The sequence below is a fragment of the Dreissena polymorpha genome, chromosome 7 (assembly GCF_020536995.1).
Source record: "Dreissena polymorpha isolate Duluth1 chromosome 7, UMN_Dpol_1.0, whole genome shotgun sequence".
Lineage (NCBI taxonomy): Eukaryota > Metazoa > Mollusca > Bivalvia > Myida > Dreissenidae > Dreissena > Dreissena polymorpha.
The window spans coordinates 110,947,947-110,966,299 of record NC_068361.1 but is presented as its reverse complement, the minus strand read 5'-3'; the positions used below and the strand labels follow the sequence as shown (position 1 = coordinate 110,966,299).

The 18,353-nt window shown below is 37.6% G+C and overlaps 1 protein-coding gene across 2 annotated transcripts; it reads right to left on the bottom strand.

The window, feature by feature from the left end:
* Nucleotides 1-4: 4 nt before the first annotated feature.
* On the bottom strand, nucleotides 5-12,910 carry LOC127837700 (uncharacterized). 2 transcript variants are annotated; one of them, XM_052364976.1, is made up of 6 exons: nucleotides 12,690-12,910; nucleotides 10,463-10,840; nucleotides 8,121-8,277; nucleotides 5,100-5,789; nucleotides 4,080-4,325; nucleotides 5-1,466 (listed from the first exon to the last, which is right to left on the bottom strand). In XM_052364976.1, the coding sequence occupies exons 2-6, from the start codon at nucleotides 10,550-10,552 to the stop codon at nucleotides 670-672; spliced, it is 1,980 nt and encodes a 659-aa protein (XP_052220936.1). In that variant the 5' UTR covers nucleotides 10,553-10,840; nucleotides 12,690-12,910; the 3' UTR covers nucleotides 5-669. The 2 variants fall into 2 exon arrangements, with proteins under 2 accessions (XP_052220936.1, XP_052220937.1); XM_052364977.1 differs by lacking the exon at nucleotides 4,080-4,325 and having other exon boundaries at nucleotides 12,690-12,906.
* Between the last annotated feature and the right edge of the window lie 5,443 nt (nucleotides 12,911-18,353).

The following is an 18,353-nucleotide window of genomic DNA, read 5'->3' as shown; positions in this document are numbered from 1 at the left end:
AAAACAGTCTTCCCACATTTAATCAGCTTGTTTTTAAAAAGCTTGAAACAGTCTTCCCACATTTAATTAGCTTGTTTTTAAAAAGCTTGAAACAGTCTTCCAGTCTCACATTTAATTAGCTTGAAGATTGAAGCTCATCAAAGGGCATACTGCCTTGAATCATGACAGCAGATTTATAGCCTTGTCTGATATTGTTCAAGTAAAATAAGCATAAGATAATTATGACATGTGCTTGGTTCTGGTCTAATTACTCTTAGGCCAAAACAAACAAAGTACTAGAGATATTCCCCCATCTGGCAATCTTAGATAAAAAAGTAACTTTCTATCCATGTCAATTCTGTTGGTTAATTTTTCCTCTCCCAATGCCCACACACAGCCAATCACTGGAGTTGGTTCATATGTCCTCTCCCAATGCTCGTACACAGCCTATCACTGGTGTTGGTTCATATTTCCTCTCCCAGTGCCCACACACAGCCTATCACTGGTGTTGGTTCATATTTCCTTTCCCAATGCCCGCACACAGCCTTAGTATCACTGGTGTAGGTTCATATTTCCTCAACCTACCTTTGAATGCCCTCACACAGTAATTGCTGTATTCTATCTCTATCACTGGTGTTGGTTCATATTTCTTCTCCCAATGCCCGCACACAGCCTATCATTGGTGTTGGTTCATATTTCCTCTCCCAGTGCCCGCACACAATAATTGCTGTAGCTCTGACTCAGGCCAGCCTCCCGTGACAGTCGTGACATAAAGCCCCCCAGACAGTTGATGCCCAAGTGCTTGGGATCATACCAGACCTGCTTCCCAGGCGCAAACTTATGTATGGGCCTCTGGAGGAAGTTGGTTGCCTGGGGATGCAGCTTGGACAGGTACTTCTGGAACGACTCAACGGGACAGAACGCATCTCCCGTCTCATACATACGCAGTTCCTTCCCCTTCTTCAGATGAAGCCTATCCAGCTCCTGTGCAGTGATGCGTACATACTGCTGGCCTTTCTGATTCTTCACGATGATGAAAGAGTCTTTCCTCAACTCTTGCAGCGGCTCATGACTTTTAATCCCAAAGTAGCACATAATGTCGTATAGCACCTTATTCTGCAAGGTACATGGAGTATCATTAGAGAACACTCCACTTTCATACAACCGCGTCAAGTCCTCGTCAGAAATCGGTTCCTTCCTCATTTGAACATTCTTGCCTTCCTTCTTCAACAGTTTAATCAGGCCCATGAGGACCTGGTTTGAGGGCAGGAACTCTGTGTCCCTCATGAGGTTCAGTTTGCGTGCAAGTGGGGGGCAGGTGAGATATCGCTGCAGGCCAGCCCGTATCCCGGTCAGGGCGGCCTTGCTGTAGTCACTACCGTCCTTGGTCTGCAGGGCGGCGTAGAACTTTTGGAGCAGCAGATCTAGCTGATTGGGGTCCAGAGTCTCGAAGCAGGTGCTCTCGTACCCTGTCTCTGACATCCAGGCTGGAAAATGAGAACAAACAGGGCATTAATAACACTGATAGGAAAGTAAACACCAAAATGCTGATCTAATTAAATTTGTAAAATAATTTGTGAATTAGGTTATTATTGTCTTATTAAATGTTGCTGTAACTAACATAATAATGTATAACAGATATGATTAATTATGCCAAATTCTGGGGGAAAATGAACTTAATGCATGTGTGTAAAGTGTCATTCAAAATAAGACTGGGCAGTTCGTAGTCTGCACAGGCTTATCAGGGATGATACTTTCCGCTTTTATGGATTTTATCATTTAGAGAAAGTCTCTTCTTAACAAAAATCCTGTCTAGGTGGAAAGTGTTGTTCCTGATAAGCCTGTGCAGACTACACAGCCTTATCTGAGACTACACTTTTTGCACATATATTAAGTCTTGTTTTACCAGAATGAGGTTTATACAATAACATTTGTGAACTAATTTGTGAATTTAACTTATTATTGACCAATCTACATGTTGCTGTCACTAAAAAGGTTATGCAGCATGTGATTAATTAATAAGAGCCGTGCTCCGTGAAAAGGGGGTTTAATGTATGTGCGTAAAATGTTGTCCTAGATTAGCATGTGCAGTCCGCACAAGCTAATCAAGGATGACACTTCCGCTTTTATGAAATGTTTCGTTTAGAGAAAGTCTCTTCTTAGCAAGAATCCAGTTTAGGCCGAAAGTTTCGTTTCTAATTAGCCTGTGTGGACTGCACATGCTAATCTAGGACGACATTTTACGCACATGCATTAAACCCCTTTTCACAGAACAGGGCCCATACACTTGAAATAACATGATTATTGCCATGCAAAGACAAAATCATGACCCTGCTCTTGTCCTTGACCACCATTTTCTCACCATTTTAGGAATCAGACCAGTGCCCTTTGGATTGGGAAAAATTGTGTCATTTTGACACACATTAGTGAAAGTTAAAAATGTATAAAAAAAAAAAAATTTTGCTTGGGGTCCATTGGGCCGTCAATGCCCCCCCCCCCCCTCCCTGGTCAGTGCAGGGCTAAGCCCTGGTAGGGGGAGAGGGGGCGTTGGGGGCACACCAGACACCCGGAAAACTTTCACCCATTGACACAAATTGTTAAATTGTTGGTGGTGTTTTTTTTGCTTACATGTACTTAACAATTGAGTCATTGAGTATAAAAATTGTTTTCTTTGTTATATTACTGAGGTTTATCTTAAAGAGCAGGATACAGGACATGAATTAACCCTTTACCACTTAAACATGTATTTTGATGCATTTGTAGTCCCTTAAAAAGTTAGATTTCATTTAAACCTTTCCCACTTAAAAGCAAAGTGAAAATGGCTATGTGCAAACAGCATAAAGCCATAACAGCCTGCGAGTAACTCGAAGTCTGTTCAGGTTTGATGCTGTTTGCAGCTTATCAGCATCTGAGGTTTTGAAATGAAGCCTCTAAACGTGAATATAGTAATAAAGGTATTAAATTAAATGTAACTTTCTAAGGGACCACAAATGCGTTAAAATACGTATTTAAGTGGTAAAGGGTTAATACCTTACTTACTAAATTCAAGTTTTAAATGCTTAATTTCCAACCCTTAGTTACTGATGAGCAGCAAACAGCATAAAACCTGAACAGACTGCGAGTTACTTGCAGGCTGCTCTGGTTTTATGCTGGTTGCAAAAGCCATTTTCACTTTGCTTCTTATGGTGGAAAGGGTTAAAGTATAGTCCAATACATGCACAGGCTAATCAGGGACAACACATATCTGTAATGGAATTTTTTGCCAAAAGAAAGTCTCTTCTGAACAAAAATTAATTTTGAGAGAAAAGTGTCCTGCCTAATTAACCAGTGCGGATTGCACAGGTTAGAATGAGTGGATTGCACAGTTTAGCCTGTGCAGATTGCACAGGCTAATCTGGAATGATGTTTTTTTTCCAAATGCCTAAAGTCTGGTTTTCTCAAATTAAAACATAAACAAGAGCTATGTTTGTGAAACACAATGCCCCTTCTGCACTTTTAAGCCGCATGGCGGCTATTTTAGAAAAAAGGTTATGTTTTGAATGTAAAGGTCACAGTTACCTTGACCTTTGACCTAGTGACCTCAAACCGTGTTTGATTGTAGATCTCAATGAGATGCATACACATGTGAAGTTTAAAGAATATAGAGCCAAGAATTTTTATTTTATGAGCAAGGTTAAAGTTTTGGGAACGACACACAAATACAATGACAGACAGACAGGCCAAAAATAATACACCCCCTGATCATTCGCTCTGGGGGCATAAAAACATGTAGGTTTTTCTAACTAGTTAAAACAATCACTCATAACGGCAATCAGTGACTGATGCCACCTCTGGGTCTGATTGCTCACAACTAAAACAGTCAGTTAAGCAAACAGCCTTTAATTTGTTATCTAGTTACATGTATTTATGTAACTTCATTGTTCATCCTTGAATACATGTATTAATTATAAACCAATTGCTATTCTCAATAACATTGCATGTATATGTCTGATAATATTATTGCTTTTCAATAATAATTCTTTTTTAGGTCTTTAGTTAACAGACTGTTACTTTAACTAGCTATTTTAAGCAAACAGGCCCTGTACTACACGGGGACGTACCTTTGAGCAGTCGTACAGCCCACTTGGTCTGCCGGTCGGTAGTCTTGCCCGTGTTGGGCAGCTTCAGCTGTTCCAAGGAGCGGTCTGACACGGCCTTGAATCGCCGCCTGGGGGGCTCACAGTCCATGCCACCGGGGTCACCGGAGAGGTCACAGGTCGTATCCGAGGGCGACGGGTAACTATCCACCCCGAAGAAGGATGATGTTGCAGTACATTCCTCTGCCGAGGTGTTTTCTGCTCCAGTGACTTCAAGAGAAAAGTCATCTTACTCTGGGTGAGTTTCAAGGACGGAAGAGCTGCTGTGTTTCATATGTTTCATGACACTGGGGTGAGTTTCAAGGAAGGAAGAGCTGCTGTTTTTCATATGTTTCATGACACTGATTGGTTGCTCCTGGTAACAGACAGTCTTCAACACGTGTTACAGCCTGTGTCAAGGCCATTTTCAAATAGGAAAGTTGTGCATAGTAATACTTGTAGCATGTCTTGAGATACCTCAGCAAAATCATACAAAAATTGTGCATTTTATGTTACAGATAAATGTGAATACTATGTTATGCAACTGGCACTTTGAAAAGTAAGATAAGTGCCCACATGTATTTTTTTTTTTTGGGGGGGGGGGGGGGGGGGGGGGGGGGAAATTAGATTGTATATAATCATACCTTGATCAGAATATTGTTCAATATGGCCATAATATTTCACCAAACTGGGCTATATAACGTTGCCTAGCACCATTCAACCCTAGTGATAACTGAGATTGCAGCGTTTATAGTCGAGCCTCATTCCGAGAAAACTGCGCTAAATGCATGTGCGTTAAGTTTCGTCCTAGATTAGCCTGTGCAGTTTCCACCTAAACTTGATTTACAATTAGAAGAGACTTTCTATACACAAAAAACTCCAAATAAGCGGACACTGTCGTCCCTTATTAGCCTTGGCGGACTGCTTTACTTTTTGCGCATGTTTTAAGCCAAGTTTTCTCAGGATGAGACTCAAACAATAAAAATAAAAACATCATGCACTTACTGAAGCTCTGGTCGGCGCTCAGGTTGGTCGTCGTATCCCCCAGGCCACTTGTGTCGAAGGCCATACCCATGGAAACGTTGGGATCCCAGGAGTCTTGGGAACCAGCCGGTACCTGACCCGGTTCCACTCCAGTTATTTCCAGTTCAGAGTTTGATTCACCATCTTCTTCAAGCTTAACACTGACATTGGGGTCTTTGTCTCGTATTTCCCCACTAGTCCGAGAGCTTTCTTGGTCGTTTGAATTATCTGAATTATTTTCCCGACCTTGTTCATCAGTCACAGATGGTGAGTTTTCATCATGGTCTTTTAAGCTTTTCACTGACGTTTCTTGTGAATCATTGTCTTTAGTAGCACCATTACTCGAATCATTGTTAACAATGTCCACTGGTTCTGATTTCACGACCGCCTGGCCCGCAGTCTGACTGCTCTGTCTAGGGCTGGAGTGTCGTGGGCTGTTGTGTCTAGGGCTGGAGTGCCGAGGTCGTGTCGTCGTATATGGTTCATGCCTCACGCCGGCCCTTACGCTGGCATGCCGTGGGCTCCCCATGTGTCCCGGATACATCCGGCGGTCCCTGCCTGGGATCATTGAGAGGTGAGGGGGTAGCTGGGACAGTTGGGCGGAGGCCTGCAGGGCAGCCAGTTGTTGCTGCTGTTGTCGGTCCTTCTCCATCAGCTGCTTCATGTGATGCTCTGAAGAAATCAAACACAGATTAACATAATTTACTATGTACGACGTGCAACCATGAATAATGCGAACCTGATTTTGTTATGCAAAAATGGAGAAGAAAAAGAAAGCACTATGTACTTTTCGAAAATAAGCAGTCAGAAAATCTTTGTTTCAATCTAAGATGCTCACTTTCTTGTTAAATTAAAATTTGGGGGTTTAAAATTGCGCGTAATACATGGTAAAGTATGGTAAACAAATTTGCATTACCGTAAATATTTGAATATAATACGCACTTTTTTACCTGCTGATTTTGTCTTCAAGTAGGGGGTGCGAATAATATACGAGTTTAGAGCAGAACAAAAAATTTCTTGTGCAAATTTTCAACTTAATCGCTGTTATTCGCTTCGCGGCAGCCATTTTGAACTACACCATTACATCAAAGGGGTGCAACAGGGTTCGCGCTGTTGTTTGCCATTTGAGTCATTTGTGAAAATATTGAGAATTTGGCTCAATAAAAATCTTATTTGCGAAAATGCGAAAATCTAGTAAAATTTCATTGAAAACATCCGCCATTTATATCGGACTGGTTTTCTATATTTGTCTCTTTGTTTTGATGAAAGTGTTCGCAATTGGAACAGTTAACAAAACCCGGTCTGTACCCGATTATGAGACATCGCTTGACCTTATTGTTATTGAAGTGCGCATGGAAGCTGGCCAATCAACATTGAGCTCGCTTACACATGAAATGACGTTGTCGAATGAAACGTGAGAACGGGAGGAGCTATCGGATAATATTGGGTCATCCATGCGCAGACACTGTATACTTTGAATACACAGTTAATATCGTCGTCTACCTACAAAATAACGACTGGACGCTAAGTCGTATAAAGAGATTAGCAAGTGAAAAAAACAACTGACAATACCCGTAAATAAATATTTCTTAGCTGACCACTATTTATCTTTCTACTGCATATTTACCATATCTGAAGTAAAGAGTGGTAATTAAATAATTAGTTTTATGATGCTAATAGAGTCTTTTACACCTGTCTGCCGATTGCCGAATTAAATTGAAAGGTGATAATTAATTAATTTGTTTTTTACTCCCAAACTAGCCTTAATGACAGCAGCGTATTTCAATTAAAGAGATCATGAAAAACACAAGCGGTTTAATTGTATTTTAAGTTATATTAAAGTATCGAGTTTGTAACTCGAAAAAAGAAAAAGTAATTCATCTAGACAACTATAAAAACGGAAGTAACCATTTTGTCTTCTTATTACTTTATTATTATTATAATTATTATCTTCCCGAATATTGTCAAATTGAATTAAATGTGAAAACAAAAAACAGCGTCTCTGCTTCTTTCTTTTGTAATTATGACAGACTGCTTGACCCGGATGTCAGCAAGGGGCCCGTGTGTTATCGGTAACAATCAATGGTAATATAAACAATAGACAGAGATATTTATTATGCAACTGTCATAACAACAGCACTATAACACATCCTGATCAATATACCGGGGTAACAGATAGTTGACAACACCAAATTGATTTGCTATTTTCACAACACAAAAATATATTGACACATTTTTTCGGAAATGGCCGATTTCGGACACTGATTTTTTAGTGCGTATTTTACTCGGATTTTCAATTTTTACCGATAAATTTTTACCAAACTCGGGGGTGCGTATTATGCACGAGGGCGTATTATATTCATGGATTTACGGTAAGTAATTTTTCAATACTTAACTTTTTTTCAATTTACATATTGCCAATTAAACATTTCTATGCTAGTATTTCCAGTTACCCAAACAGAAAATGGGTACTCATATCTTCGATTGGCTAAATGACTTTTTGCGAGTTGGTAAATAAGTTGATCTTAGACACAAAAAAGTCCTTGTGGTAAAAAGTTTAAATTGAGCCCTGCAATTGCAATTGACATACCATATGTTTTCTTCTTCAGTCTAAGAATACATATTTAACTTCAAACTGACAAATTAATAACAAAATCTCTTCACCACAGGCTAATCTGGGATGACACTTTTTGTCTGCACTGGATCTTTGTTTAGAAAGGACTAACTATAAACGAAAGCTTCCATAAAAGCTGAAAGAGTTGTCCCTGTTTAGCCTGTTGGACGACACTTTACGCAAATGCAATAAACCCAGTTTTCCAAGAACCAGACTCAATGCTGCATCTTGATTTCCAAGTATAACAGGCCTTTTTTTGCCTATCTCAGGGGTCCGATAGTGGGCCCACTCCAATGCCAAATATGGATATTTTTTTCTCAATTCCCAAAAAGTTAGCTACCATCACTGTTGGACATGTGTCTCTCAGCCTTTTATATTCCAATACTTACTTTTGAGACAGAATCCGAGGAATGAGGACTTGACATCCTCATGATCGTCGAGGTACGACTTTCCTGACTCGGATCCAAGATGGCTGAGAGTGCCGTCTGCAACACTGGCCGTGAGAATGACCGACTCCTCATCTGTGTGCTCAGCAAGCTGCTCCACCTGCAGAATATCCACATAGATATCACATACCAGGGGGTTTTTTTACTAAGAAAGTGACGCCGATATTCGGCGTCTTCCCCTACCAGAATTTTTCCCCTAAAAATACCATTTCCCCTCCAAAAATATAACTTTTCACCAAAATATAATATTTTACCCTCAAAGAAATGTTTTTTTTTCTTTTGTGAAGTCGACACTTATCCAATTTGTACCACGTACAACGATCTCGCTCTCTCTCTCTCCCGACGAACACTCAAATCTGGGAATCCCAGTGATTCTATATATAGCTCTGAAATTACGTCATGGAAACCGGGCAACTAATTGTATTAATCATGTGACTATTTTACTGGATTCCGGTCTTGCGCGAGAAGGGTGTTTCGTCAATTAATTACTGGAAACCAGTCGAATTTTCATCCGGGTTATGTGAAAGCCAAAATATAAACGTTAAAACAGAAAAAGTCTCACAATTGGCGTTCATACACGAACAAAATAAAACGTTCGGACTCGGAAAATATTAATTGCGTTGACGCATTTTTTTAGAATGAATCATCAAAAACCGTTGAAACCAAGCAGGATTCGGAGGTACATGTAATCAACATCGATTAATACTGTCGGATTATTGTGAAAGTGAAAGTAGACAATCGGCAGCTGCCGCACCTTTCCCTTCCAATACTGTAGCATATCTAGATCGTTAACCCATTCATCATGAAATTGAAATCACAATATTGACATCGTTCCCCGGCCCCAGTTGAAAACATTTCCCATTATAAGATCTACCCCTGCAACTTTATTTAGGACTTTGACTTTAATATCATACTTGTTCATGTGTTTAAGAACAAAAAGGTCAGAGACATGCCTCTTTTTCTAAAATAAAAAACTCCTGAAGTCTGTAGGTGAGTTATAGACATTGAAATGAACAGTTTTTATTTTTTCCCCAAATATGTCTCTTTCGCGCTCGATTTTCCCCTTTTACCCAGCGTCCAGCGTCTTCCCCTTTTTCTAAAAAAAACCCCCTGCATACAGAATATCACACACATAATCATAGATATCACATACAGAATATCACATATACAGCATATACAGAATATCACATCCATAATACCACACCAATATTATAGGTAGACTATCGTACGGATATCAGTGCTTTCCATATAGGCACTTGAATTTAGAATTCAGAGTCCCCAGGGCACATGAATTTTACTGATAAGTGTAATTTTTCATTAACTGCAAGTAGCCATTCTTATGATCAAAGCGATATTGACTTCCCTGAATATTTTGAGAGCCTATTTATGATTCTCTGTCAATAAAATGCATCTCTTTACCCATCTTAAGCATCGTTGTATCGGAAAATCAATATTGGCCAATTGGAGTGCATGCTTTGCATGAGCGACAGCACTTTTTGGCATTAAATACCTGCAGACAACGAATGACGTTATTTCCATAAGTATGTTATTTTGGGACATTTTGTTGGGATTTTTTCCTACCAGACTCAACGGTCGCTACTCAAGGATGAAATATCGGCAAGATTTCAAAAAAATTAATATATCTCAAAATTTAGTTCACCTCCAATCCAGCTCTATAAGTATAACCTGAATAAATGTATGCATATCATTTTTATTCTTAATTTTAAGTATTTGTTAGAAAAAAAGACAGCAACACTCATTAACCAATTTTAGCCAACACAATGTGATATTTCCAAATCAAATGGGACCCGAACCCATTCCAAAAATGGTGTGAACAAGATGCGTTTGTGAAACACAATGTCCCCCTATATGACGTTTGACTTTGAAGGATGACCTTGACCTTGTGAAGAATGACCTTGACCTTGACCTTTCACCACTCAAAATGTGCAGCTCCATGAGATACACATGCATGCCAAATATGAAGTTGCTATCTTCAATACAGCAAAAGTTATTGCAAAATGTTAAAGTTGGCGCAAACAGACAGACAGACCAACAGACAGACAGGGCAAAAACAATATGTCCCCCACTACTATAGTGGGGGACATAAAAAGCACTGATCCTGGACAGCCCTTTACCAACATGCAATAAGCCCCTTTCTTCCAGAGAGTGGCTTATGAAAACAGTTGTGCCAGTAATTTAATTTTCTTAAGGACTACAAAGTGTTCAAAACAAGTATCTAAGCAGTAAAGAATTAACATAAATGAAAACAGTTAATTTGTACCCACCAGTTGTTGTATCTGACTCTTGAGGACTGCCTTCAGTATGACCTTGTATCCAGGTACCTCCTTGATCACATCCATGTCTGGAGGTGGCATCTCTACTTGAGGAGGGGGGGGGGCTAACAAACACTATAAATGTTTGGTGTTGTGATAACTCCTTGACGTTGGGCTAACAAACACTATATGTTTGGTTTTGTGATTACTCCACACACTAGAAACGTTTGGTCTTCTGACTCCCTGCTTCTGCGATGTAAGTTTTCAAAATACTCAAAATTTCTGGAAGTTTGCTTGTATTGGTGAATCCAGTTTCGGACGCAGAGTTTCTAGTAGTGTCAATTTATCTACCAGTAAAATGACATCGATGGAATTATGGAATATTGTATTCTGAAAAAATAAGAAGCATCATGCCTATGACGTCATACAGTGAAATGTGTGGTATGCCTCTATTTGGCGTCCAATCGTGACAGGGGTTATCACATTGAACATGTGTAAATTGTGTTACCTGATATACTTATTTCAAGCACTATTTATTCCATCAATTGTCAAATAAATGTGCATTTAGATTATCATATGCAACATATACAAACTATTTTCTACAAATCAGACAAAATGCATGTAAATTTATATGCAAACTCCACTTGTACTTGTCTGTATTCAATTAATCAGCATATCACTATTATGAATGATTATACATTTGTATTTTAACTTCAGGGTAAAATACACAGGACAATTTAACCTTTAGACTTGATTGGGCCATAAAAAACATAAGTGTTTGGCTTTTATTTCAATACAATACTTCTATGGACAGCAAATAAGTAACTCCTTTCATGAAAACACCATCGTGTGAATGCCTGATAAATTCTCTTATTGCGGATAAATTGCTGATTATGTGTAAATAAAGCTTGATTGGTCTTTGTACTACTTACATGTACCCTGGGTACTCTTTAAGTATACTTACATGTACCCCGGGTACAGTAAATATACTTAAACGTAACCGGTCGATATTAGACTCTACCCAAGTTGTATTCCCGCCAAAAAATCCAATGACGTAAAACGCGCTACCGATTACCGTAAAATGATATTGTTTATCTTAAACAAACTTCTCTTTAAAGAAAAAAAATGCATCTGATCAACATGCTTTTTAGTATGAGTTTTGAAATTTAGAGGAAATTTAACAGAAAATTGACATAAATGTGATACATTATTTATTTAAAAAATAGCTGACAACAACTGATTAAGGGTTCAAATACCTGGGTACGTTTTAGTATGTTTACCATTCCCGGGGTACATGTTAGTATACTTAAGAGTACCCGGGGTACATATAAGTAGTAAAACCGACAATGACCAATCAAGCGTTAATAAAGACAACTGGTTCATGCTTGACTGTTGATAGATGGGGTTATTAGGGGGCAATAAAAGGATAACCAATGGTTAGTTTTAGCCGTACAAAGATTGCATTGCAAGTGTTATATTAAACTCATAAAACCATCATATTATTCTACATGTAGAATATCCGAATAAATGGTCTCAAATCAGGACAGTAGAGAAAACACACAAAAGGCCGTACTGTCTGGAATCTGCTTTTACAAAAAACTCACACGTGTAGATTGTTTTCTTACAGCAAATTGAATTAAGAGTCTATCAAGACCCGAATGAAATGGATTAAGTTGTTGATGCAACCAAAATGAAAATGTTATTCTTTAAATATTTATGGAACAAAAATTGAAAATGTAGTTTCTGTGTAGGTATTTTTTAAATGAAATATTTATGCTAAACACACATATTTCATTTTTTGGAACAGAAGCAATATAATCTAAAACACTGCAAAATTTGTAATGAATACAAAACACCATTGCTTTCAATAAATTCACATGATGCAGACATAAGAAAATACTGTCCCAAATAAAAAGTAATCTTTATGTGGATTTGGATGCTAACGTTGCAAAACAATGATCACTACATAAAACACATTATGCATTGCATATTCGATTTCATTTAATTTATTCACATAACGCAATCCTGCAACAGCTTTATTTCTATATCATTATTACATCCAGATCTGTTTAACATCGCCGTTGAAGGATGTCTTCGTTTTAAACAAGATTTTGAATGACTGTCAAAACAATTTGGACGACATCATCCGAACAATTATCCCATCACTGCCTATCAGTTTGAACGGTAGCTGCATGTCCAATAGCATAATACATATCGCAATACATTACTATTTACTCACCAATTTAGGGAAAATGAGGAAGACCGCCTGAGAATACCAAGTTAAGTCTCAAAACTCTGCAGCATCATTCTCTGCGTCTCTCTACCAAGCTATCATTATCCTAGAAAATGGCGACGAATGAGGCCCACAAAGGGTATTCGGGAAAACCGACTAAAACTTTAAACAAAAGGAAGATCTGTATTAAATGTATTTTTGTAATTTATGTTGCAAATAACTTTGTGTTAATTAATTTAGAATTTTGATTTCATTAATATTGCTCATAAATATTTGTTTTCAATATGAATTAAATTGATTTTCCTAAGGGAGCCCATTCACATTATGCGTGATTCTTATCACGTGATCGCGTTATCAACTTGCCCTGATAATGAAAGTCTTGAATTTGTATTTGTAATCCCCACACTGTCGCTGTATTCATTAACAATAAAATATCTCACACTTCACACCTTACACTTCGGTGAATGGTGTACGCGGATATTGGTGATACGGTTTGTCCAACAGGCTATATCTCAGGTTCAAACGCAGTATGGAGTAATATATTAACTATGAATAAGTAATAAACGTTTCTTTTTTTCCCCACTAGATCTAACCCGGCAGACTCTCATTGCGTTTGCTCAACCTAGACGTTTTTGTTTTTTAATTTCGGGTTGTTTCATTTATTTATTTTTTATCAATTTGCTACTTTAAATCATTTTCGTCCATTAACGTTTTAGTTTACAGAAGAGAAGGAATGTGGAATAGCAATACGGGAGATTTGCGTCCTTTTAAAAATAATCACGACCTATACATGCGTTAAAGGGATTAGTTCACAGTTTTTCGATTTTGAAAGAAAAGTTTTTAATATGTTTACATACAAATCGATACTGTTTTAAATACTCTTATATTTAAAGCGAGCAATAAAAATGTTTTACATAACTTCCCTGTTTTCTGTTGGTGTTATATTGTTTGCAAATAAATGGATGTGTTGTGTAAAGGTAAGTTAGGCTCGAAGTATATTATCATACCGTTTATTGAGTAGAGTTGTATTTGATTATATCTTTATGTTTTATATGTAAATATTTATGTTGGTGCCATATTGTTTGCAAACATAAATTGATGTGTTGTGTAAAGGTAAGTATATTTTTGTCATGCCCGTAGCCAGGGTTTTGAAAAGGGGGTGCGATTTTTTGCCATCAACAATTATTATTGAGCAACGAAGTGGCGAGAAGAGGGTATGTGCGGGAAGGGGTGTTCCTCTTGCAATCGGGGGCTTTGGGGGTCCTCCCCCTAGACAATTTTGAAAATGAAACGTAAGCTCCTGCTTTCTGGTTACTTTTAAACTGTTTTTAGAGACTGAAGTTATAGTGCATTTTTATATGAAATTTCACTTTCATAGACCATACTCACTGACTGATCGACATGAATATGAAATAACATAGATATATTCCCCATTACCGTTTTTCAATAACCACCTTTTTCGATCAGTCACAGAAATACATCATACAACATTGTATACGGTGTTTAACCCGACACTATAGTATGCGCGCACACAGTTTGTTTACATATGCAACAAAACATTTATAGAATGTAAAATCAACAATAAGATCGGTATAAAATAACATTATTTATTGGAATCTTGAAATCTTGATTACATTCCTGTGTTTTACCATTCCAACATTCTAACATTCATAAATCGATCAAATTAAATGGAAATATCATTGGCTTTTTTTTCAAAACAATTGTTTGTCTGATACTATGGATAGTACCAGAGGCGTAGCATTGCTCTAAACGTAGTGTATTCTATAACAAACACTAATTAACAAAACTGGGTTTTCTCTAATGTGCATCAATACTATAAAGAAATCAAAATGTTATAACTGGTTACTTTATTTTTTTAAACAAATTAGTTGTCTTTTTCTAAACGAATTTCAGAAACGTATTACACTTTAGGTTTCATTTAGACCCGGTTACCACAAACTACTGGCCCTGTGGTTTTAAAGTCCTTAACAACGTATACCAGGACGTTGAAGAAAAAAGATGTGCTTATTTGCCCATTGTATGCTCAAGATCCGTCACTGTTGTTGAAAATTAAACGTTAACGCCCATCTGATCATATGTTATAACGTTTTAAATTCATGATAACAACTGTTTCATAGTAAGACATTTATAGTGTCAAATTTGTCATTATTAAAACATTGTGGGAACATATGTATGTGGAGCAGAACAGATGCCATTAAGTGTTGGTAAACTACAAAAAAGCTACATTGCTTTGTAACAATGATTTGTTTTCTGTCATTCAACAACAAAAAATTATCATGACTTGAGCATAGCTGATATTTTTTGCTGGAAATCCCTTTAGGGGATCCGAAAATGGTTGTACGGGGATATAACAAAAAGACAACGCAGTCTGTCGAAAATGCTGTACACAAGGTGTTATTGTTATAAATCGTGATATAATGCAAAGTTATTAACAAGTGACTCATTAGTCTTCGGCAATAGTCGAAGGGTGTCCTTTGATTTTAGTCATTTTCGGAAGCAGACATAACATTTCGTAAATAATCATCTAAAATGTATTTTCTTTTAATAAGATTATTTATTTATTCAAGTTAATCAAATTGTTTTTCCAGCCATTTATATAAGTGTCGAAAAAAGGTTTGTGGACTGGGATTTCAACCCACAATAATTAGACTTCAACATTTTGCTATGATATCTATTACAGTTATAGCTTTAACAGACATTAATAACGATGACAAAAGTTACAAAACAATCATTTAGTATCAAATACCTTTGAATAAGTATCGATTTTATACGGATTAGAGTGCCAGGTTAATAATTTTGCATTATACAGAAACAAAAATCTATTGTAAAAAAGATGCCAATTCAATTTTGCGGGAACTGGCTTCTCAAATTTGCTGTCACAACTTCTGTTGATTTCAACATTCTAAAATTAAAACTTGTTAATAAAAATCGCGCGCTATCTTGGAAATGACTAACTCGAGAAATAATTTATATGGTGACCTGTCGGTTGCATATTGAATACAACATTATTTTAACGCTTAAATACGAAGACCCACTGGGTTACTGGAAAAAATTAATAACCGTTTTTGCGTTCAATAAAGTTGGGTGCGACTTATAGTTCAATTTTTTACTCGTCAAAAAAATTGGGTGCGAACGCACCCAACGCACCCCTCTGGCTACGGGTATGGTACTCTTAAGTATACTTTAATGTACCCCGGGTACGGAGAGTATATTGAAACGTAACCCGGGCATTATAACGCTTAATTGATCGTTGTCTGATTTTTTTTCAAATTAATAATGTTCATATGTATGTAAATATTCTGTAAAAGGGCCTGAAATTTATGGAACTCCTACTCAAGAAAGCATGCTGAGACAGGTTTTTGTTCAAAAAAAGATAATTTTTTCATATTCCGTAGCGCGTTTTACGACATCAGGATTTTGGGTGGGAATAAAAAATCGGTTACGGTCTAAATTGGCGCGGGTACGTGTTAGTCTATTCTCCATACCCGGGGAACATTTAAGTATATTTAAAAATTACCCGGGTTAAATTTAAGAAGTATCAGAGCAGACAATGACCTATCGAGCAACATTGTCGTCTCTGATTATCCTTTGGGACGACACCGACCCCATTTCCAAGAAAGAGGCTTCATTTATACCAGAGTTCACAACGGAGCTGCGGTGCATTCAATGCGATGTTGTGAAAGCGCGATCAGGAAGGATCTATTTGTTCTCAGCTTGTTAATCTGTAAGCCCCTGTTATTTCTGCAATGCTGAGTCGCGAAAGGGATAAGCGATAAATAATTTATAATGGAGACCACTTGCTGTGTGGAGATTTAAACAAAAGTTCTCCCTCCCTCGTCCTTTAAATCTATTAGTAGAAATACTTATCACTTTTGGTACACACTTATTTGCAAAAACGCGACGTTCTTGTATACGTACATGCAAGCTTTCCATGAGTGGAACGTGACCCTGCCAATATCAGCAAAAATGGGCCGCTCTTTTTATGAATAACACGGGTTATTCATGACACAAACGTGTGAGAACCAATGGAGCTGGAGCTGTGAGGAGTGTAAATGTCTGTCTGTCTGTCTGTCTGTCTGTCTGTCTGTCTGTCTGTCTGTCTGTCTGTCTGTCTGTCTGTCTGTCTGTCTGTCTGTCTGTCTGTCTGTCTGTCTGTCTGTCTGTCTGTCTGTCTGTCTTCCTGTCTGTCTGCTGTCTGTGTCTGTCGTCTGTCTGTCTGACTGACTGTCTGTTTGTCGGTCCGTCGTCCGTCCATATGTATGTATGTCGGTCGGTCGGTCGGGTCGGCCGGCCGGCCAGACATCCCGCCCCGCCCAACACCCCGCCCTGCCTCCCGCCCAACCGCTCGTCCGCTCAAACCGCCCGACCGAACGGCCGCCCGCCCGATCGCCCGCCCAACCCAAGCAGCTTCCTCGTCCGACCCATAGCCCGCATGCCACCCCCGCCCAGTTCCGTCCGTCTGTTATAATTATACTTTTGCATTGAAGCATGCCCGCTGTTCTGATTTGTCCATTCATCGCGTCCATTCATAGAGAGAGAGTGAACTGCGCGTTTTAGTAGTCTAATATTAATTTAAAGCCACACACCTTGAAATGAAATACATGTTAATCAATACATATCGATCCAATTTGAAAGTGTGCTAAATTGTCATTAAATCTATAGCCTAGTTAGCAAGTAATTTATTATTTTTTTTTAAATTTTAAAAACCGAAACTAGGATTTCTATACGTATGCGTCCATTTCGACAAACGCGATTAGGTTTAAGTTTATTAAAGCGTAAAAAAGACAGATTTCTACCTTGTAACCACCAGATATATTCTAATGACATAGATGAAATTAAATCTGTAGCCTAGTTAGCAAGTAATTTATATTTTTTTTAATTTAAAAACCAAAAGTAGAATTTCTATACGTATACGTCCATTTCGACAAACGCGATTATTTTAAAGTTTAAAGCGCAAAAAGACGGATATCTACTTGTAGCCACCAAATATATTATAATTGGCATAGATAAAGTATGTTTCTTATTTATACTTAAATTTAGTTTCATTAAAGGTGTATGGCTTTAACTATGTAACGAATCTCTGACAACGATGCGGCGCTACACAATAATAGGCATAAGACAGTATATTTTTTATTTATTTATTATTGTCTCATCCACTTGTACTTCATTATAAAACATATTATCTACAACATTATAAAATAAGTACACATGGCCATTCATAATAGAATTATAGGAAACAGTACATCACACAGGCAATATAAATAAAATGCCTAATATCACCTGATATCTATCAACATTAAAGACATTTGCTAAATAATTGAAGTGATGTAAGATTAATTATATATCTACAAGATAAAACATTTAAAAGGGCAGATTCGTTCCTTTAAAATACAATGTTCATAAGATGCAGCAGATATCTACAATAAAACACTAGATAAGTAAAAAGGGTAAAATCAGTTAGTTTCACAGTGGATCATAAAATGCACCAGATATCTACAATAAAACACTAGATACAGGTAAGTAAAAAAGATAAAATCAGTTAGTTTTACAAATATATATGTTCGTTGAGTTTTTCTCAAATCAGAAAGCAGGTTTTGGCAGCGAATTTAACTATATTATTGTCTGACAAGATAATTTTAACTTATAATC

What these genes read in the sequence shown, in the direction of transcription:
- LOC127837700 (XM_052364976.1), bottom strand. Translation starts at nt 10,552, where the DNA reads ATGCCACCTCCAGACATGGATGTGATCAAGGAGGTACCTGGATACAAG. An exon ending in AGAGTCAGATACAACAACTG is followed by an intron (nt 8,278 to 10,462) that starts GTGGGTACAAAT and finishes GATATTCTGCAG; the next exon opens with GTGGAGCAGCTTGCTGAGCA. An exon ending in GGCTGTACGACTGCTCAAAG is followed by an intron (nt 1,467 to 4,079) that starts GTACGTCCCCGT and finishes CTCATTTTCCAG; the next exon opens with CCTGGATGTCAGAGACAGGG.